This window comes from Salmo salar, chromosome ssa12, assembly GCF_905237065.1.
Source record: "Salmo salar chromosome ssa12, Ssal_v3.1, whole genome shotgun sequence".
NCBI classification, from domain to species: Eukaryota; Metazoa; Chordata; class Actinopteri; order Salmoniformes; family Salmonidae; genus Salmo; species Salmo salar.
In genome coordinates this window covers 7498213-7520790 of record NC_059453.1, presented here as the reverse complement: position 1 = coordinate 7520790, position 22578 = coordinate 7498213, and the positions used below count along the sequence as shown (strand labels likewise).

The following is a 22578-nucleotide window of genomic DNA, read 5'->3' as shown; positions in this document are numbered from 1 at the left end:
ACTAGTTCTCAAGCAGCTCTGCGGTATTTTGTTTGTTTATGTACTATTTTTTTTACGTTATTAGCTCAGGAATTGTTTTGTGTCATTATATACAGCCGGGAAGAACTATTGGATATTAGAGCGATGGTAACTCACCAGAACTTCCAGCATTACGACCAGGATTACATCTTCCCTGGAGCGGATCCTTTGTTTGCTCTCCCCAGAGCAATTGAACATATTCCAGAGGCTGACCCCAAAACAACACCGGCGGAGGAGAGGTATTCCAGGCGGTGTTCTGGTCCGACTTAGGAGGCGTGCACACCACCCACCGCTCCCGAGTATTTGACTCGCTAATGTCCAATCTCTGGATAAAAAAAAATGATGAGCTCAAGGCGAGAGTTGCTTTTCAGAGAGACACCAGGGATTGAAACATACTCTGCTTCACGGAAAAAATGGCTCTCTCGAGATATACTGTCTGACTGTAAAGCCAGTTGGGTTCTCTGTACATCGCACCGACAGGAACAAACATCTCTACGGGAAGCAGAAGGGTGGAGGTATATGTTTTATGATTAACGACTTATGGTGTAACTGTGATAACATACAGGAACTCAAGTCCTGCTGTTCACTCGGCCTAGAATATCTCACAATCAAATGCAGACCGTACTATCTCCCAAGATAATTTTCATCAATAGTAGCCACAGCGGTCAATATCCACCCCAAGCCGATACCACGACGGCCTTCAAAGAACTTCACTGGACTTTAGCAAACTAGACACCACATATCCTGAGGCTGCATTTATTGTAGCTGGGGATTTTAACAAAGCAAATTAGAGGAAAAGGCTCCAGAATTCTATCAACATATTGATTGTTGTACTCGCGCTGCTGAAACCCTCGGACATTGTTATACTACCTTCCAGAATGTCCATCCTCCATTCGGAAAATCGGACCATGATTCATCTTGCTCCTCCCCTCCTATAGGTAGAAACTCAAACAGGAAGCACCCGTGGTGAGGACTATTCAACGCTGGTCTGACCAATCGGAATCCACGGTTCAAGACTGTTTTGATCACGCAAACTGGGATATGTTCAGAGTAGCTTCAGAAAATAATATCGACAAATATACCAATACGGTGAATGAGTTTATCAGGAAGTGCATAGGAGATGTTGTTCCCACTGTGACTATTAAAATCTACCCCAAGCAGAAACCGTGGATAGACGGGAGCGTTTCTGCAAAACTGAAAGCGCGAACCACCGCATTTAACCTGGGCAAGAAGACTGGGAATATGGAAGAATACAAACAGTGTAGTTATTCCCTCCGCAAAGCAATCAAGCAGACTAAACGTCGGTATAGGGACAAAGTTTAGTCCCAGTTCGACAGCTCAGAGACGAGACATATGTGGCAGGCTCTACAGACAATCATGGATTATAAAAGGAAAACCAGCCACGTCCCGGACACCGACGTCTGGCTTCCGGACAGGCTGAACACTTTCTTCACTCGCTTTGAGGATAATACAGTGCCACCGACGCGGCCCGCTATAAAGAACTGTGGGTTCTCCTTCTCCGTTGCCGACTTGAGTAATACATTTAAGCGTGTTAACCCTCGCAAGGCTGCTGGCCCAGACGACATTCATAGCCGCGTCCTCAGAGCATTCTCAGACCAGCTGGCTGAGGTGTTTACAGACATATTCAATCTCTCCCTATCCCAGTCTGCTGTCCCCACATACTTCAATATGTCCACCATTGTTCCCAAACCCAAGAAAGCTAATTAACTACCATCCTGTAACACTCACTACTGTCATCATGAAGTGCTTTGAGAGACTAGTCAAGGTTCACATCACCTCTACCTTACCTTACACCCTAGACCCACTTCAATTTGCTTACCGCCCCAATAGATCCACAGATGATGCAATTGCCATCCCACTGCACCCTACACTATCCCATCTGGACAAGAGGAATACCTATGTAAGAATGCTGTTCATTGACTGTAGCTCAGCATTCAACACCATAGTACCCTCCAAACTCATCATTAAGCTCGAGGGCCTGGGTCTGAACACCGCCCTGTGCAACTGGGTCCTGGACTTCCTGACGGGCTGCCCTCAGGTGGTGAAGGTAGCAAACAACACCTCAACTTCAATGATTCTCATCACTGGGGCCCCACAAGGATGCGTTCTCAGCCCCCTCCTGTACTCCCTGATCACCCATGACTGCGTGGTCATGGTATTGTTATTTTACTGCTGCTCTTTAATTACTTGTTACTTTTATCTCTTATTTTTAAACTGCATTTTTGGTTAGGGGCTCGTAAGTAAGCATTTCACTGTAAGGTCGACACCTGTTGTATTCAGTGCATGTGACTAATAAAATTTGATTTGAAGACGGAACTGAGCTGTCCCTACAAGACCTGATCCAGAAACAGAGAAGAGGGATAGAAGAGGGAATGAGGTCCTGAGCTGTCCCTACAAGACCTGATCCAGAAACAGAGAAGAGGGATAGAAGATGGAACGAAGTCCCAAGCTGTCCCTACAAGACCTGATCCAGAAACAGAGAAGAGGGATAGAAGATGGAACGAAGTCCCGAGCTGTCCGTACAAGACCTGATCCAGAAACAGAGAAGAGGGATAGAAGACGGAACGAAGTCCCGAGCTGTCCCTACAAGACCTAATCCAGAAACAGAGAAGAGGGATAGAAGATGGAATGAGGTCCTGAGCTGTCCCTACAAGACCTAATCCAGAAACAGAGAAGAGGGATAGAAGATGGAATGAGGTCCTGAGCTGTCCCTACAAGTCCCAAAGTTCTTTGTCTCTCAGGAAAATATGAACTTGATAGAACAAAAAATGCATGCATTCTCTAACATAATGTCCTAGGAGTGTCATCTGATGGAGATTGTCAAAGGTTAGTGCATCATTTTAGCTGGGTTTCTGCTTTTGGTGACGCCTGTCTTTGAATTGACAAAACATTACACACAGCTATTGTCAATGTACTCTCCTAACATAATATAACTTTATGCTTTTGCCGTAAAGCCTTTTTGACAACGTGGTTAGATTAAGGAGATGTTTATCTTTCAAAGGGTGTAAGATAGTTGTAAGTTTGAGAAATTTGAATTATGACATTTAATTGTTTTCAAATTTGGCGCTATTGATATTTCACCTGTTGTTGGTAGGGTGTACCAGGGGTGGGACGCTTGCGAACCACATAGCCCATAGAGGTTAAAAAATAAACACAAAGACTGCATGGGGGCTTTAAAGTCACATTCTCTAAGATACATGTCCATCACATATGTAAACAACAGATCACGCTTAACAACATAAAGTGCTCGATTAACAACATATAGCTCTCGATTAACAACACACACAAAAACAGAGTTAAAAAAAGACTATTTAATCATAGAGTGTGTGTACATAGAATCTACATAAAAACTGCTACACTCCATATTCAATTCATGTCTCTGGATTTAAAAAAACTAAACATACAAATGTATTTTTGAGTAGGCTTTCTCCAATTTAATTTCATATGGCAATAATGGCATAAACAAAACCACAAAGCATCAATTTTCTGTCAAAAATATGAGACAAGAACAGGAGCAATGTGTGTGTTACATCATGAATTGTAAGTATGTGAAATATCGCTCTCCACACTCGAAGCATGGGTAAGGCTTCTCTGCTGAGAGTGTAACCTCAGTCTTTCAGGTGCCTAAACTGGGTAAATATCTTTCTAAACTGAAGGCATTCATAAAGTTTCTCTCGTGTGGATACTTTCATGTGATTTCAGTTGCCTCAACCGGGTAAATTTAATTCCACACTGGGAGCAGTGGAAACTGTGTGTCTTTGCTCATGAATCTTCAGGAAGCCCGATGAGGTTAAACTCTTTCCACACAGAGCAGTGATGGGGCTTTTCATCTGTGTATCCACTCATGTGATTTTAGGTTTCTTAATCGGTTAAAACGCTTTCCACACTGGGAGCATTGGTAAGGCTTTTCTCCTGTGTGTATTCTATTATGCATTTTCAGACTCCCTAGCTGGGTAAAACTCTTTCCACACTGGGAACATTGGTAGGGCTTCTCTCCAGTGTGTGTTCTCTCATGTGCTTTCAGTTGCCTTAACCAGCGGAAACTCTTTTCACAATGGATATAGTGGTAAGGCTTTTCCCCTGTGTGTACTCTTTTATTATCCTTCAGGTTATTTAACCGCTTCAAAGTATTACCACATTGAGGGCGTTTGTGAGGCTTATCTTCTGTGTGTATTATCTCATGTGATTTCAGGTAACTTAACAGTGAAAATCTCTTTCCACACTGGGAGCATTGGTAAGGCTTCTCTCCTGTGTGTATTCTATTATGTATTTTCGCACTCGCTAATTGGGTAAAACTCTTTTCACATTAGGAACATTGGTAGGGCCTCTCTCCAGTGTGTATTCTTTCATGCACCTTCAGTGTCCGTAATTGAGTAAAACTTTTTCCACACTGGGAGCAGTGGTGTCGTCTTGCTGGTTCAGACGTCTCTGGTTCTTCAGAGTCTGGTCTCTCTCCTGCCAAAGACAAAGAGACAAAGTGTTTAATTTAACAGAGAGATCATTATTTGTTGTGATGTGTGTTTTGTCCTATATTTATATTGCATTTATTTATTTATTTTAATCCCCCCATCGGAGGCCTTTTGCCTTTTGGTAGACCATCATTGTAAATAAGAATTTGTTCTTAACTGACCAAACAAAAAAACATCTGCTAGCATACATAGACTTCCAGTCATTTTGTTAACGCTAGTTAGCAACTTTCTTCAAACCGCTCACAGAGACATAACATGTATATACACTAGTTCATCTGACTCTGGGGAAGTAGATAAAAGGCCTCATTGCCAAAATCCCGAAGTATCCTTTTAAGGATAATTATGAACGTGGTTTCATTTGGAAATGACTAACTTTAATTGTGCATGCTCAGATTGACCTTCCCACAGAATCTACCACAGTCTCCCCAAAAAGCTTGTCCATTTCATGTAACATCCATAAAGCTTCTATATCTCCAACATGCCAATATTTAGAAGTCCGATTTCCTGGGTATACACCCCGCCCAAGGGGTAATACTGACAAACACATCAAAAGTTCAATTTATATTTTGTCTTTCCATTCTGTGAGACATTAAAGTTGTGATTTTGTGTGTAAATGTAATGTCCATAACGCTGGAATCGCCCATAACTTCAGTAGAATGACCCTTTAAAATCACACATCAGTTCAACAGAAAGAGATATTCAGGGGCATCGGTTCAACAACTGCAGAGTTTGTGCACCTTTTTTTAAGACAGTACTTACTGGTGTTAATCAGATCTCCGTTGTGGTCTTCTTCCTCCTCCAACGTGGCAGAAATCTCCCCCTCCACTCCAAAAACGTGTTTTATTTCTTTCGCTGTGACAGTCATCGCCTCATCCTCCTCTTTCACTACAAAAACTGCATCCATAAGATACATATCCAGTTTAAAAGTAGTATTTTCCCACTTGTTATGATCGTGGAGGGGCTCAGCATTGTCGCTAACATGGAGAAGGGTTCCAGCAGTGGCAAATGCTCCGCCAAAGTCGTCATCAATGACCGTGGAGAGCTCTGAGCACCTTGTCCCTCCCTCTTTCCACTTTCATCCCTCCTTCCCACCCTGCCTCCTTTTACCCAGCTTTTAGCTTTTCATCCCTTGTTCCCTCCCTCCACACATCTCAAAGCATCAACCTCTCCTTCCTTCCTTCCTTCCTTCCTTCCTTCCTTCCTTCCTTCCTTCCTTCCTTCCTTCCTTCCTTCCTTCCTTCCTTCCTTCCTTCAGCTCTCCCCTCCCCAATAATTAGAAACATTCCCTTTAATTGAGATTAGTTTTTTTTACAATTCCTCTCTCCTACCGAACGGTTTGTCTTGTCTGAACTAGTTTCATTTGGTATGTTTCTCAGGTCTCCTAAGATACATATCCAGTTTAAAAGTAGTATTTTCCCACTTGTTATGAACGCAGCATAAGAAACATTATCAGCCAATGTAAACAATAGAGCATCACATGGAAACAGCAATTGATTATCACACACACAGAAAACACATAAACCATTTAATCACAGTAAGCGTGTACATTGAAACACACACACACACACACACACACACACACACACACACACACACACACACACACACACACACACACACACACACACACACAGACCATTTAATCACAGTAAGTAAGCCTGTACATTGAATCTGATGTACTACTGTATACATTCAATTCATGTCTTGAGAAAATAAAATAGCAAACGACATACATTTATTTTTGAGCAGGCATTATCCAATTTGATTTCATATGGCACAAACAAATTCATACATTTTCATTCAAAAATAAGATAATGGGAGTGTGTTCTCATGAATTTCTCATGAATTTTAAGTTAAAGCTATGTGACGTGAACTATCTCTTTCCACAGACTGTCACAACCTGATCTGTTTCACCTGTCTTTGTGCTTGTCTCCACCCCTCTCCAGGTGTCGCCCATCCTCCCCAGTGTACTTATACCTGTGTTCTCTGTTTGTCTGTTGCCAGTTAGTTTTTGTTTCGTCAAGCCTACCAGCGTTTTTTCCTGTGCTCATGTCTGTCTCTAGCTCCTGTTTTCCCGGTTTTTGACTGCCTTGAGCCTGCTTGCCGTTCTGTACCTTACGAACTCTGTTCTGAACTACTGGCCTCCGCCTGCCCTGAACCTGCCTGCCGTTCTGTATCTTTCGAACTCTGTTCTGGACTACTGACCTCTGCCTGCCCTTGACATGTCGTTTGCCTGCCTCCCTGTTTTCATAATAAAAACTTCTGTTACTTCGAAACTGTCTGCATCTGGGTCTTCTCCTGAGCCTTGACACTGACAGCAGCGGTAAGGCATCTCCTCTGTGTTCACTCATGGTCTTTCAGGTCTCCTAACTGGGTAAATAGCTTTTCACAGAGTATTGATAATGCTTTTTTCAGGTGTGGATTTTCACAGTGGGAGAAGTGGGAAAGCTATTTATCCCTTGTGTGTGTTATCTTGTGTCTTCAGGTTCCCTACATCGGTAAAACTCTTTCCACACAGGGATTTTCTCCTGTATGTGTTCTCTCATGTATTTTCATGCTCCCTAACTGGGTAAAACTCTTTTCACAATGTGAGCATTGGAAAGGCTTTTCTCCTGAGTGTGCCCTCTCATGTGATTTCAGGGACCCTGATGAGGAAAAACTCTTTCCACACTGGGAGCAGTGGTGGTACGGCTTCTCTCCAGTGTGTGTTCTCTCATGCTCTTTCAGTTGCCCTGACCAGCTAAAACTCTTTTCACACTGGGAACAGTGGTAAGGCTTTTCTCCTGAGTGTGTCCGCTCGTGTGATTTCAGGCACCTTGATGAGGAAAATCTCTTTTCACATTGGAGACAGTGGTAAGGCTTCTCCCCTGAGTGCAATATCTCATGTTTTTTCAGGTGTCCTAACTGGGTAAAACCCTTTCCACATTGGGAGCAGTGATGAGGCTTATCTTCTGTGTGTATTCTCTTATGTGATTTCAGGCTTCCTAACTGGGTAAAACTCTTTCCACACTGGGAACATTGGTAGGGCTTTTCTCCTGTGTGTATTCTTTCATGGTCTTTCAGGTTCCCTAACTTAGTAATACTCTTTCCACACTGAGAGCAGTGGTGTGGTCTTGCTGGTTTGGATGCCTCTGGTTCCTCTGAGTCTGGTCTCTTTCCTGCCAAAGACAAACAGAGTATTTAGCTTAAGAGTGATCAGGGTCCTATTCATCAAATGAAAACGGAGGAAAACGGGCCGAAATGGGGAGGGACGACTAGCGGAACTTGTACAATAAGAAATGCTTGTTTATGTTTTTTTTTTTGCTAAGATGTGCACTAATTAATACAACCTAGAATTAAATCTCTACATGATTAAATTTGTCTTTGCGCAGCAACAGCTGGAAAAACAATTCAAATCTAGTATTGGCTTCATACACCAACACCTAGCGTGAGTTATATGCTAAGACCACTATGCCTGTTTTTAACCAGTCAGAAAGTGATTGAAATCATATGGAACAACCCACATTCATCTTAATCACAGCTGAAGAGGATATAAAGGCAACATATCAAGAAGCTGTGTGTCTGTTCCACTTCATCCACAGCCACTGATGGACAAGACTCTGTCCAGGACAATATTTAATGTTCCACTCCATCCACAGTGACTGATGGACAAGACTCTGTCCAGAATTCCCCTCCTGGACATTGTGGGCATGTGCATCTTGGTGGTTTATTTGTTTTGGGTCTCTGCTATGTCTAGCCCTCACCCATCTTCACCTCTCTCCCCCGTCACGTGAGAGATCGATAGAATGTGCCCTTAGACAATCATTTAGTAGCCAGCTAGGTTCCTATTGGTCAGTTAGCCCCATGCTCTTACAAGGGTATAAATACAGGCCTCAGCTCGAGACCTCTTTTTCCTCCCGGTATTATCCTTGTGGGAGCATGGCTGGATTTATGCCTTTTGGAGTGCGTGGGAAAATGTTACTGGTTCCTATTATTGGTACTATTACAACGTGTGCTGGAGTAGCTGTGTTCTATTCAGTTTCTCCTGGCTGCTAAAATTAGTCACCATTTTATATTGCCTATTTATCATCTATTCCATTCCTCATGCAGTCCTTATTAATGTGCAATACATACAGTATATACATACAGTTGAAGTCTGAAGTTTACATACACTTATGTTGGAGTCATTAAAACTCATTTTTCAACCACTCCACAAATGTCTTATTTCACTTATAATTCACTGTATCACAATTCCAGTGGGTCAGGAGTTTACATACACTGACTGTGCCTTTAAACAGCTTGGAAAATTCCAGAAAATGATGTTATGGTTTTATAAGCTTCTGATAGGCTAATTGACATCATTTGAGTCAATTGGAGGTGTACCTGTGGATGTATTTCAAAGGCCTACCTTCAAACTCAGCGCCTCTTTGCTTGACATCATGGGAAAATCTAAGGAAATCAGCCAAGACATCAGAATTTTTTTTGTAGACCTCCACAAGTCTGGTCCATCCTTGGGAGCAATTTCCAAACGCCTGAAGGTACCACGTTTATCTGTACAAATAATAGTACGTAAGTATAAACACCATGGGACCACGCAGCCATCATTCCCCTCAGGAAGGAGACTCGTTCTGTCACCTAGAGATGAACGTACTTTGGTGAGAAAAGTGCAAATCAATCCCAGAACAACAGCAAAGGACCTTGTGAAGATGCTGGAGGAAACCGGTACAAAAGTATCTATATCCACAGTAAAACGAGTCTTGTATCGACATAACCTGAAAGGCCACTCAGCATGGAAGAAGCCACTGCTCCAAAACCGCCATAAAAAAGCCAGACTACGGTTTGCAACTGCACATGGGGACAAAGATCGTACTTTTTGGAGAAATGTCCTCTGGTCTGATGAAACAAAAACAGAACTGTTTGGCCATAATGACCATCGTTATGTTTGGAGGAAAAAGGGGGAGGCTTGCAAGCCGAAGAACACCATCCCAACCCTGAAGCACAGGGGTGGCAGCCTCATGTTGTGGGGGTGTTTTGCTGCAGGAGGGACTGGAGCACTTCACAAAATAGATGGCATCATGAGGAAGGCAAATTATGTGGATATATTGAAGCAACATCTCAAGACATCAGGCAGGAAGTTAAAGCTTGGTCGCAAATGGGTCTTCCAAATGGACAATGACCCCAAGAATACAACTGTACATTTGCATGTTTAACAAGTTGTGTAGATCAGATGTTAATGTAGCAATACAGACCACATTGAAGTGTCTGGAGTTTAGTTCTAGAGTCTTGTAAAGATAGGGGGGGTTGACTGGGACAGACAATGTAACAGCCATAATGATTTTAGGAAATGTTTTTGTAAAACATGCACCTTACATCAGATCATCTTGAAACTTTCTCTCTAAAGCTAACTTTCATCAAGATTTTATATGGTCTATTGGTTTCTCTCTTTTCATTGGCAGAATCCTTTTTCAGTGTTATGATATTCATAACATCCATATCCACCAGTCTATCTTCCTGTCAACTAAGAGATCTGTTTTATTTGTTCAAACTATACTACTGCACTTACTTTGAGTCAAATCTGATCCTTTCTTCTCTTCTCCTCCTCTCACAGTTCCACTCAGCCCCGTTGTTTTCCTGCAGTCCACCAGCAGCACAGACAATCGGGTGGAAGGGGGTGGGCTAGCATTCTCCTGGTAACCATAAAGAGGGGACACAGACACATATCATTATGGATGCTGATGTCATAAAGTGCTTTACAGAAACCCAGCCCAGACCCCGATAGAGCAAGCTGTATGCTCGACCAGACCAAGCTGTACCATCTGGTGTTCTGATCTGGAGAGACTCTTCTCTGCCTCGTCAGCATCAGGATGTTGTTGAGGCTCCCCAGAGGATCCGCAATAGTCATGTCTCTCTCCTGTGTGAATGAGAACATCAAACAGACGGAAAACTTATGACCGTCTATTGCAATCAAGAGGCATGAATATGTCTAAAATGGCCACTTTCATCATGAAATATTGTTTGTGTTGCAAATGTAAAGGGTCATTTACATAAAATGGGTGCCATTTACGTCCCTTTGATATTTTAAGTAGAAATTATGCACCAATTTTAAAGGCCTGTTATATTAGATGAGGTGAAATGTACATGTAGACCACATGGAGAATGAGAATTCAATACATCGAAGTCCCAAAAACATATGTACCAATGGCAGATTGCCCCTTAAACAATTCCTACAGTACTGAACAACATATTCAAGTGTAGAACTTCAGTAGAATGCCCCTTTAAAACAATACATTATTTCAACAACTACATAGTGCCCCCGTTTTTAAGACAGTACTCACTGGTGGTAATCTGATCTTCAGCCTCCTCATTTTTCACTCCCAAAATGTCGTCCTCCTCCTCTTTTATTGAGATAGCCTCTTCTTCCTGTTTTACTCCAAAAGGTTCTTCCTCTTCTTTCACTACATTTTCTTCTTTCAATGTTACGGCATCTTCCTCCTTTTTGATTCTGAAAGCTTCCACTTCCTCCTCTTCCACTCTGACAACCTCTTTCCTATTTTCCCCTTTCAATGTAATATTTACATTTTACATTTACGTCATTTAGCAGACGCTCTTATCCAGAGCGACTTACAAATTTGTGCATTCACCTTATGATATCCAGTGGAACAACCACTTTACAATAGTACATCTATATATTTTTTTTTTTGGGGGGGTTAGAAGGATTACTATATCCTATCCCAGGTATTCCTTAAAGAGGTGGGGTTTCAGGTGTCTACGGAAGGTGGTGATTGACTCCGCTGTCCTGGCGTCGTGAGGGAGCTTGTTCCACCATTGGGGTGCCAGGGCAGCGAACAGTTTTGACTGGGCTGAGCGGGAACTGTGCTTCTGCAGAGGTAGGGGGGCCAGCAGGCCAGAGGGGGATGAACGCAGTGCCCTTGTTTAGGTGTAGGGCGGTGCCGTTCCCCTCACTGCTCCGTAGGCAAGCACCATGGTCTTGTAGCAGATGCGAGCTTCAACTGGAAGCCAGTGGAGTGTGCGGAGGAGCGGGGTGACTTGAGAGAACTTGGGAAGGTTGAACACCAGACGGGCTGCGGCGTTCTGGATGAGTTGTAGGGGTTTAATGGCACAGGCAGGGAGCCCCGCCAACAGGGAGTTGCAGTAATCCAGACGGGAGATGACAAGTGCCTGGATTAGCACCTGCACCGCTTCCTGTGTAAGGCAGGGTCGTACTCTGCGAATGTTGTATAGCATGAACCAACAGGATCAGGTCACCGCCTTGATGTAGGGTGTTGTCCAGGGTCACGCCGAGGCTCTTAGCACTCTGGGAGGAGGACACAATGGAGTTGTCCACCGTGATGGCGAGATCATGGAAAGGGCCATCCTTCCCCGGGAGGAAGAGCAGCTCCGTCTTGCCGAGGTTCAGCTTGAGGTGGTGACCCGTCATCCACACTGATATGTCTGCCAGACATGCAGAGATGCGATTCGCCACCTGGTTATCAGAAGAGGGAAAGGAGAAGATTAATTGTGTGCCGTCTGCGTAGCAATGATAGGAGAGACCATGTAAGGATATGACAGAGCCAAGTGACTTGGTGTATAGCGAGAATAGGAGAGGGCCTAGAACTGAGCCCTGGGGGACACCAGTGGTGAGAGCACGTAATATCATCCTCTTCTTCTTTCAATGTGATAGCCTCCTCTTCCTCTCCTTTCATCAGAGCTTCTTTCTCCGTCTTGCTTAGTGAACTCATGCTCCGGGAGATTAGCATAGTGCAGTTCATTATCAATTTAACACATTTACTAATTTAACAAGCAAATTACGTTTAAATGAACTAGTAGATAGGCAACAGAATTATATTCAAAACAATAAGAGTAATACACACAAGATTGGTCTTAAACGCTTCAACGTTTCAGTTTTATGTTCGCTAGCAAACCACCGCGTTGGTTGAATCAGAAGCCTTTTGTCGCTGTTGAAGAAGCCTCCAGTTCCGTCCACTACATTTACATTTTAGTCATTTAGCAGACGCTCTTATCCAGAGCGACTTACAGTAGTGAATTCATACATTTCATTTCATGCATTTTTTGTACTGGCCCCCTGTGGGAATCGAACCCACAACCCTGGCGTTGCACACACCATGCTGGCGTTGCAAACACCATGCTCTACCAACTGAGCCACAGGGAAGGTAGATTGGATTATACGTCACGTCACACAAGAAGCATCACCGGAAAGACTCATATCGCCATCTGCTGACTGGAGTGGGTAACGCAGATTGGAAAGAAAATTATGAAATAGTTTAATCTGGCTAACAATGTCATAAGTAGTAATTTAAAAACAACCAGATGTTATGTTTTCTCTTACTTCTTACAGAAAATACTTTACTCCAGGGCTGACCTGCCCATTAGGTAGGATTAGGTGACAGATTAAAGACTATTCATTTTTTTTCATCGTTATTCTGAACCCACTGCCTGCAAGTCGTCGTTAAATTAGCCTCAGTGATTTGTATTTTCCTTCAACTTTCTGAAGAGGAAAAAGTGCAGAAACCCCCCTGTCTGAGTGCATTTGTCTACCACTATCTGTAGCTGTTAGCGATGATGCTAATGACAACCATCTTCTGGTTGATAGAAAATCTTTCCCAAAAACCTTGTCAATTAAATGTTAACTACAAAGTAGTCTATGCCTACCTGGCAGAATGATATCATGATTATTTGCATCAATCCAGTTGTGATTTGTTCAGCAAACTCTGCAATCACATGTGTGCTACAGAGACACCACTAACCAAGAAAGGCTCTTGCTGGTGCCACTGGAATTAAAGGGTATCTACACACAAAAATGAAAATGTCTTAGATTTTTCTCAGACTTCAAAATTGGTCTCCTGATGTGGCATAACATTTCGTCACGCTAGCGACTCACCTCGACAACATCCAGGGAAATTGCAGAGCGCCAAATTCAAAATACAATAAACGCAATATTAAACATTCATGATAATACAAGTGTCATACCTGATTCTTCAGCTTAGAATCTTGGAAATCTAACCGCATCGTCAGATTTCAAAAAGGCTTTATGGCGAAAGCACAGCATTCGATTATCTGAGGTCAGCACCCCACAACAGCATATTATCCAAAAAAGCACAGGCGTCACAAAATCCCAAATAGCGATAAAATAAGTCACTTACCTTTGAAGATCTTCCTCTGATCACAATCACAAGAGTCCCAGGAACACAATGAATGGCCGTTTTGTTCGATAAAGTCCTTCTTTATATCCCAAATAGTCCAGTTCAGTAATCCACCTGTTCAGAATGCAGACATAGGAGTTCCAAAAGTTACCAGTAAAGTTTGTCCAAACAAATCAAACAACGTTTCTAATTCTTTATTAGGTACTGTAATATCTAAATAAATGATCATATTTCCTACGGAGTGAACTATTTTCAATAGGAAAGGAAAAGAACGCAGCGCGCGACCTCGGTCACACGCTCAATGAGACTCGTTTTGCCATAGAGCTCACTGAGGATAAACAACTATTTCTCGTTGGTTTTTCAGAAAACAAGCCTCAAACCATGTATAAAGACTGTTGACATCTAGTGGAAGCCATTGGAACTGCAATTTGGGAGGCGAAAGTCTTTGTTTTCAATAGCTTAAGGTTGGAATTGACTGGCAGGTCAACAGAAAAAAAATTGGTCCTCGGGTTTTCGCCTGCCAAATCAGTTCTGTTATACTCACAGAAATAATTTTAACAGTTTTAGAAACTTTAGAGTGTTTTCTATCCAATACTACCATGCATATAGCTAGCTTCTGGGCCTGAGTAACAGGCAGTTTACTTTGGACACCTCAGTCATCCAAAATTCAGAATACTGCCCCCTATCCCTAAGAAGTTTTAAGTATTGTTGTGGACTTAGAACATCCAATGTTGTTGTTTTTCTATTAACAGTGTGATTTAGAGAGCAAAAAACAGAAAAATCTTAAACTAAATGAAGAAAATGGAATTAGAGAGAAAAAAATGGATATGATATAAACCTGGAAAAACTAAACGGAGAAAACGGAATTAGAGGGAAAAAAAACGGACTTGATAGGGCCCTAAATATTCTATAAATTTACTCTCATTACTGGATTATCTAGGAATGGTCTAGAGTAACAGCTGTATCCTGAAGTGAACTTTAACCTTCCTGCTCCACAATACTTCTTCCACTGGATCAAAGCTTCAGCCAAGTAGGATACATGATAGTGGAAACACATGGAGTAGAGTTAGATATAGTCCTAGTAGGATACATGATAGTGGTAACACATGGAGTTGGGTTGGATATAGTCATGGTAGGATACATGATAGTGGTAACACATGGAGTAGGGTTGGATATAGTCATGGTAGGATACATGATAGTGGCAACACATGGAGTTGGGTTGGATATAATCATGGTAGGATACATGATAGTGGAAACACATGGAGTTGGGTTGGATATAATCATGGTAGGATACATGATAGTGGAAACACATGGAGTTGGGTTGGATATAATCATGGTAGGATAGATGATAATGGCAACACATGGAGTAGGGTTGGATATAGTCATAGTAGGATACATTGAGCGGCAAGATGTTCTTTACGAGTCGGCCATCAGATTTGCCACCAATGCTCCTCACTGCACTCTATACTCCTCTGTAAACTGGTTATCTCTGTATACCAGTCGCAAGACCCACTGGTTAAAACCTGTTTGGGATAGGGGGCAGCATTGGGAAGTTTGGATGAAAAGCGTGCCCAGAGTAAACTGCCTGTTACTTAGGCCCAGAAGCTAGGATATGCATATAATGTGTACATTTGGCTAGAAAACACTCTAAAGTTTCCAAAACGGTAAAAAGATTATGTCTGTGTGTATAACAGAACTCATATGGCTGGTGAAAACCTGAGAAAAATCCAACCAGGAAGTGGAAAATGTGAGTTTTGTCGTTTTCAAGGGATTGTCTATCCAATATCCTATGTCTGTGGAGTCAAATTGCACTTCCTAAGGCTTCCAGTAGATGTCAACAGTCTTTAGAAGTTGTTTCAGGCTTGAATTGTGAAAGGGGGTTGAATAAGACCACAAATAGGAAGTGGCTCAGATGAAACCAATGATTTGTTGTTCGCGCGGTTTCGCGGGCGCGCCGGTCGTTCTTTTTCCTCTGTAATAAAACGGTATTGTCCTGTTGTATTATTATTGAATATTTATGATAAAACCCTAAGGATTGATTGTAAACATCGTTTGACATGTTTCTACGAACTTTAATTGAACAACCGCGTGTTGTGCCTGTGGAATATTGAACTAAACGCACAAACAATAAGGAGGTTTTTGGCGCTGACCTATCTAGAAGAAAAAGAAACGCACACCTATTAAGGCGAGGTGCTGGCTAGCGGAGTAGAAAACTTGAAAATAAGGGAGAGCCGCACACTCTAGGAGCTCAGATGCAAAAATCTTATATCCAACGTTTCGACAGCCAAGCTGTCTTCATCAGGGTATGATCACAAACACTGCTAGATGACTCGTTTATATAGTGTCAAAAGACACACAGGTGTCTGTAATCATGGCCAAGTTTGGACTAATATCATTGGTTAATTCTCAAATATAAAAATGGCATACAAAGAACACCATACAAAAAAACTAATGGATCGCATACGATCATAGATTCATTTTAGACTACACAAGCTTACAAACAATTACAATTGCAAAGTCACAATAATCACAAGAATGGCTTAAGATCAAAGTCTATGTTGAGACTGAAGGATGCAAGGGTCTTTAAGTTAAAGATCCAGGCAGCCTCTCGTTTTAACAATAAATTATCAAGGTCACCCCCTCTCCTAGGGAGGGTGACATGTTCGATGCCAAAATAACGCAGAGACGAAATCGAGTGGTTTTCTTCCAAAAAGTGGGCCGCAACTGGGTAAGTCAAGTTTTTGCACCTAATGGTGCTACGATGCTCTGAGATACGTACTTTTAATTCATGCTTTGTTTTACCCACATCATTTTTACCACAAGGACAAGTTATAAGATAAATAACTGCCTTAGTGGAACACGTAATAACGCCTTTGATTGGGATCGATTTCCCTGTTTGTGGGTGTTTGAAGGACCTACATTTATAAGTGCCATTGCATTGCAATTTTCAAGTTTTGGCGCTGACCTAACATAATCGCATGGTATGCTTTCGCCGTAAAGCCTTTTTGAAATCGGACACTGTGGTTGGATTAACGAGAAGTTTATCTTTAAAATGGTGTATAATAATTTGAATTATGAGATTTCTGTTGTTTGAATTTGGCACCCTGCAATTTCACTGGCTGTTGGTGAGTGGTTCCGCTAGCTCCTCACTGCACTCTATACTCCTCTGTAAACTGATTATCTCTGTACACCCGTTAAAGACCCACTGGTTTAATGCTTATTTATAAAACCCTCTTAGGCCTCACTCCCCCCTATCTAAGATATCTACTGCAGCACTCATCCTCCACATACAACACCTGTTCTGCCAGTCACATTCTGTTAAAGGTCCCCAAAACATACACATCCCTGGGTCGCTCCTCTTTTCAGTTCGCTGCAGCTAGCGACGGGAACAAGCTGCAAAAAACACTCAAACTGGACAATTTTATCTCCATCTCTTCATTCAAGGACTCAATCATGGACACTCTTACTGACAGTTGTGGTTTCTTCATATGATGTGTTGTTGTCTCTACCTTCTTGCCTTTGTGCTCCTGTCTGTGCCCAATAATGTTTATACCATGTTGTGCTGCTACCATGTTGTGTTGCTACCATGTTGTGTTGCTGCCATGTGGTGTTGCTACCATGTTGTCATGTGGTGTTGCAACCAAGTTGTGTTGCTGCCATGTTGTGTTGCTGCCATGTTGTTGTTATGTGGTGTTGCTACCATGTTGTTGTTATGTTGTATTGCTGTCATGTTGTGTTTCTACCATGTTGTTGTCATGTTGTGTTGCTACCATGTTGATGTCATGTTGTGTTGCTACCATGTTGTTGTTATGTTGTGTTTCTACCATCTTGTTGTTATGTTGTGTTGCTACCATGTTGTTGTCATGTGGTGTTGCTACCATGTTGTTGTCATGTTGTGATTCTACCATGTTGTTGTTATGTTGTGATGCTACCATGTTGAGTTGCTGCTATGTTGTGTTACTACCATGTTGTTGGTATGTGGTGCTGCTACTATGTTGTTGCATGTGGTGGTTGTACCATGTTGTTGTTATGTTTCTACCATGTTGTTATTATGTGGTGTTACTACCATGTTGTGTTTCTACCATGTTGTTATTATGTGGTGTTACTACCATGTTGTTGTTACGTGGTGTTGCTACCATGTTGTGTTGCTACCATGTTGTGTTTCTACCATGTCGTGTTTCTACCATGTTGTGTTTCTACCATGTTGTGTTACTACCATGTTGTGTTGCAGTCATGTGTTTCTACCATGTTGTTGTCATGTTGTTGTGCTACCATGTTGTTTTACTACCATGTTGTTGTTATGTTGTGTTACTACCATGTTGTTGTTATGTGGTTCTGCTACCATGTTGTTGTCATGTGGTGTTGCTACCATGTTTTTGTTATGTTGTGATGCTACCATGTTGTTGTTATGTTTCTACCATGTTGTGTTGCTGCTATGTTGTGTTTCTACCATGTTGTTGTCATGTTGTGTTTCCACCATGTTGTTGTTAGGTTGTGTTGCTACCATGTTGTTGTCATGTTGTGTTACTACCATGTTGTGTTGCTACCATGTTGTTGTCATGTTGTGTTGCTGTCATGTTGTGTTGCTGTCATGTTGTTGTTATGTTGTGTTTCTACCATGTTGTTGTCATGTTGTGTTGCTGTCATGTTGTTGTTATGTTGTGTTTCTACCATGTTGTTGTTATGTTGTGTTGCTGTCATGTTGTGTTGTTACCATGTTGTTGTCATGTTGTGTTGCTACTATGTTGTTATGTTGTGTTGCTACCATGTTGTTGTTATGTGGTGCTGCTACTATGTTGTTGTCATGTGGTGATTGCCATGTTGTGTTGCTACCATGTTGTGTTGCTACCATGTCGTGTTCCTACCATGTCGTGTTTCTACCATGTTGTGCTACTACCATGTTGTTGTCATGTGGTGTTGCTACATGTAATAATAACATGTGATTTATATAAAGTTCTTTAGTAATAAAACATTAGTGACATAATTTAGTATTTAATATTACATAGTAAACTTTAATATTTGTAATATGTATGTTTAAATGTCTGTACTACATTTTTGAATAAAATAAAAGCTTTGAAAGAAAATGTAATTTACTTTCAATGAATTACATCTTTCTCTCTCTCTTTCTCCCCCTCTATCTCTCTCCCCTTGGCTGGGAATGTTAACGGTCAAGAAGTTGTGAATCTAGGGGGGCCCTTGCACACAGGGGAACTATATGTCCACAAAATAATTAACAACCTGGACCCCCAGGTGTCTTTGAAAACATATGTTTTACTAACGACCTAAACAGATAATTTTTACCCTTTTAAAAATAGTTATATGGGAGATGTCCAGGGGATGTCTGTCTTTGAAAGGGTCATTGTAATATGTAAGATGTCCCCTTTACTGATGACCTAAACAGATACATTTTACCCCCCATAAAAGAGTGTCCGAGGGATGTCTCAGTCAACCCCCCCCCAAAAAAGCCCCAGAGGCCTCACACCATCATCTTTTAAAGGTTCATTGTACTCTTCAACTATGCTTCTTTTACTGACGACCTACACAGATCACTTTTACCCTTTAAAAAATAGTTGTCAGCTATCCAGATTTAATGGTCAAGAGGTCGTGACCCTAGAGGGGCCCTTGCACACATGTTGTGTTTAGGTACACATGTTTTCTATTTATGAAGGAAGAAAGGATTGAGAGGATATAGACCACAAAACAAAATAAAAGATAACTGTATTGTTAACGATGTGCCCTTTACTAATGACTTAAACAGATCATTTTATCCCATGAATAACCTTTTACTGCAAGGGGCTAAAACAGGGGCCTTCAATGCTGCAGAAATGTTTTACCCTTCCCCAGATCTGTGCCTCAACACAATCCTGTCTCGGAGCTCTACGGACAATTCCTTCAACCTCATGGCTTGGTTTTTGCTCTGACATGCACTGTCAACTGTGGGACCTTATATAGACAGGTGTGTGCCTTTCCAAATCATGTCCAATCAATAGGATTTACCACAGGTGGACTCCAATCTAGTTGTAGAAACATCTCAAGGATGATCAATGGAAACAGGATGCATCCGAGCTCAATTTTGAGTCTCATATAGCAAACGGTCTGAAAACTTATGTAAAACATTTGTGTTTAATACATTTGCAGAAATGTATAAAAAGCCTGTTTCCCATTTGTCATTATGGGGTATTGTGTGTAGATTGCTGAGGAAATTGTTTTATTTAATCCATTTTAGAATAAGGCTGTAATGTAACAAAATGTGAAAAAAGTCAAGGGGTCTGAATACTTTCCAAAGAAACTGTAAGTGATTGAGGAGAGAGCATCATTGCTATATTCTAATTAAAATCATTGACCCATAAGAGAACACATGACCAAAGCAATGTGTGACCCATATAGAATTAAAACAACATTCATCTTATTGAGAAATATAATCTAATAAACAAATGTTTGCATAACTAAAGACATGAAAACTGGTGGGAACATTGTATTTAGCTAGGATTTCATAAGGCCAGGAAAGTCATTGAGAATAACAATAGACAATAGTTATTGTTGCTAGTTTAGGGATGAAGATAGTGAAGGTTCATCAATGTTAAGGATGTTTTTTAATTTGACGTGGAAACAGCGTTTATACAACTAGTGGGAGGCTTGTAAATACCCCCAGGAAAGTGGAATGAGGAAGTGTTCATTGAGACAATGATAAACAGCAATCCGTGGGAGAGTTGTGGTGGATATTATAATATAAGGATCTGCTTGAGTCCAAGTCAAACCAAGATTCTTTATTTCTGAGCTCAGAGAGAATAACAGAGCTTGGTATTTTATAAGGATCCCCCATTAGCTGTGGCAAAAGCAGCAGCTACTCTTCCTGGGGTCCACACAAAACATGACACATAATACAGCACATCAATAGACAAGAACAGCTCAAGGACAGAACTACATACATTTTGTAAAAGGCACAAGTAGCCTACATATCAATGCATACACACAAACTATCTAGGTCAAATAGGGGAGAGGGGTTGTGCCGTGAGGTGTTGCTTTATCTGTTTTTTGAAACCAGGTTTGCATTTTTTTTTTTGTACTGGCCCCCTGTGGGAATCGAACCCACAACCCTGGCGTTGCACACACCATGCTGGCGTTGCAAACACCATGCTCTACCAACTGAGCCACAGGGAAGGCAGACACCTTGCAAGTGCATGAAAAGGTCAACTGTACAAAGTCAGATGTTTGTGTGTTGAAACTATATTTTAGGTAACAGATGGATAAAGGGAACTAAGAGTTCCTGTTGATACTATGTTCCAGCCTTACTTCCAGTCTGACATGATAGCAATAAGGGGAAGAGTGATTGGGAAACTAACTGCCAATAACACAATAAGCTGAACTCCACCTAGCAGAGACATCTTTGTATTAGCAACTATTAATTATGAGCTTATATGGTATTAAAGTTAAGGGACATCACCCTGGGCGGGGTGATCCTCAGTAGGGGATAAAAAGGGAAAACATCTTTTGAACTGAGTGTCTTGCTGATAAGAGAATTATCTAATAAAGGTAAATGAATCAATAAACCATGATGAATTATTAGTCATACAGCATGGTTAATGAATAATCAATGTAATGATCAATGTAGTGATCGATTGGTCTGATTAGTTCCAGAAAGTCCAGGAACCACTGGAGAGGGAAAGAAATGTGTGTATGTAATTAGTGTAGAGAGCAGGGGACAGATGGTAAAGAGAGTAAAACTTCAAAGGGTTCCTAACCTTGAGGGAAAGGAACAGGCTGAGCTAGGTAGTGATAAACAGTGGGGGATGCAGGTCACCAACAGTTTGTGTGTAAATGCATGTGTAAATGCATGTGCGTAAGTAAGCAAGAACTATAAAATGACTGTTTTGTTATCCTGACCTCAGAACGTTCTCTGAATAAAGCTACAGAAACCTTTTGCAGAAAGCTGAGTCCTTGCCTAATTATTTAACCCATTGTCTTACAAACCTTGGGCATTAGTCAAGGCGAATTGATTATTATCATCAAGATATCAAATTATTCTAACACTTGCTTGCAAATTGCTGTAAGTGTATACTCCGGGTTGCAATCCTTATTAAACAAATTAACCTCTGATCAAATAAGTTTTCCTGTGGTCTCTTCTGTGCATATAGGGCAGAATTCTCTTACACACTATGCAAACAATTTGGGATTTTCAACACATTCATGTTTCTTATAAAAATAAGAAGTGATGCAGTCAGTCTCTCCTCAACTCTTAGCCAAGAGAGACTGACATGCATAGTATTTATATCAGCCCTCTGATTACAATTAAGAGCAAAACGTGCCGCTCTGTTCTGGGCCAGCTGCAGCTTAACTAGGTCTTTCCTTGCAGCACTGGACCCCACGACTGGACAATAATCAAGATTAGACAAAACTAGAGCCTGCAGAACTTGCTTTTTGGAGTGTGGTGTCAAAAAAGCAGAGCATCTCTTTATTGCGGATAGACCTCTCCCCATCTTCACAACCATTGAATCTATATGTTTTGACCATGACAGTTTACAATCTAAGGTAATGCCAAGTAATTTAGTCTCCTCAACTTGTTCAACAGCCACACAATTCATTACCAGATTCAGCAGAGGTCTATAACTTAAGGAATGATTTGTACCAAATACAATGCTCTTAGTTTTAGAAATGTTCAGGACCAGTATATTACTGGCCAACCATTCCAAAACAGACTGCAACTCTTTGTTAAGAGCTGTGGTTGCTGATGCGTATATGGTTGAATCATCAGCATACATGGACACACATGCTTTGTTTAATGCCAGTGGCAGGTCATTGGTAAAAATAGAAAAGAGTAGAGGGCCTAGAGAGCTGCCCTGCGGTACATCACACTTTACATGTCTGACATTAGAGAAGCTTCCATTAAAAACGACTCTGAGTTCTAGTAGATAGATAGCTCTGAATCCACG

At 41.4% G+C, this 22578-nt stretch overlaps 2 protein-coding genes across 2 annotated transcripts; both read right to left on the bottom strand.

Moving 5' to 3' along the window:
* Window positions 1–4131: 4131 nt before the first annotated feature.
* On the bottom strand, window positions 4132–5459 carry LOC106595914 (zinc finger protein with KRAB and SCAN domains 8-like). The gene is made up of 2 exons (XM_045690604.1): window positions 5268–5459; window positions 4132–4494 (listed from the first exon to the last, which is right to left on the bottom strand). Exons 1-2 carry the CDS (start codon window positions 5419–5421, stop codon window positions 4346–4348), a joined length of 303 nt encoding a protein of 100 aa, XP_045546560.1. The 5' UTR covers window positions 5422–5459; the 3' UTR covers window positions 4132–4345.
* A 562-nt stretch (window positions 5460–6021) lies between these two features.
* On the bottom strand, window positions 6022–7679 carry LOC123723915 (zinc finger protein 879-like; the record flags this gene model as incomplete). Its single annotated transcript, XM_045690605.1, has 1 exon — window positions 6022–7679. A coding segment is annotated over one exon (681 nt), but the record flags the coding sequence as incomplete, so codon positions are not given.
* Window positions 7680–22578: the final 14899 nt, after the last annotated feature.

Coding starts and splice junctions, on each gene's coding strand:
- LOC106595914 (XM_045690604.1), bottom strand. CDS start 5,421: ATGTATCTTATGGATGCAGTTTTTGTAGTGAAAGAGGAGGATGAGGCG. Junction 4,495..5,267: donor CGGAGATCTGATTAACACCA/GTAAGTACTGTC, acceptor TGTCTTTGGCAG/GAGAGAGACCAGACTCTGAA.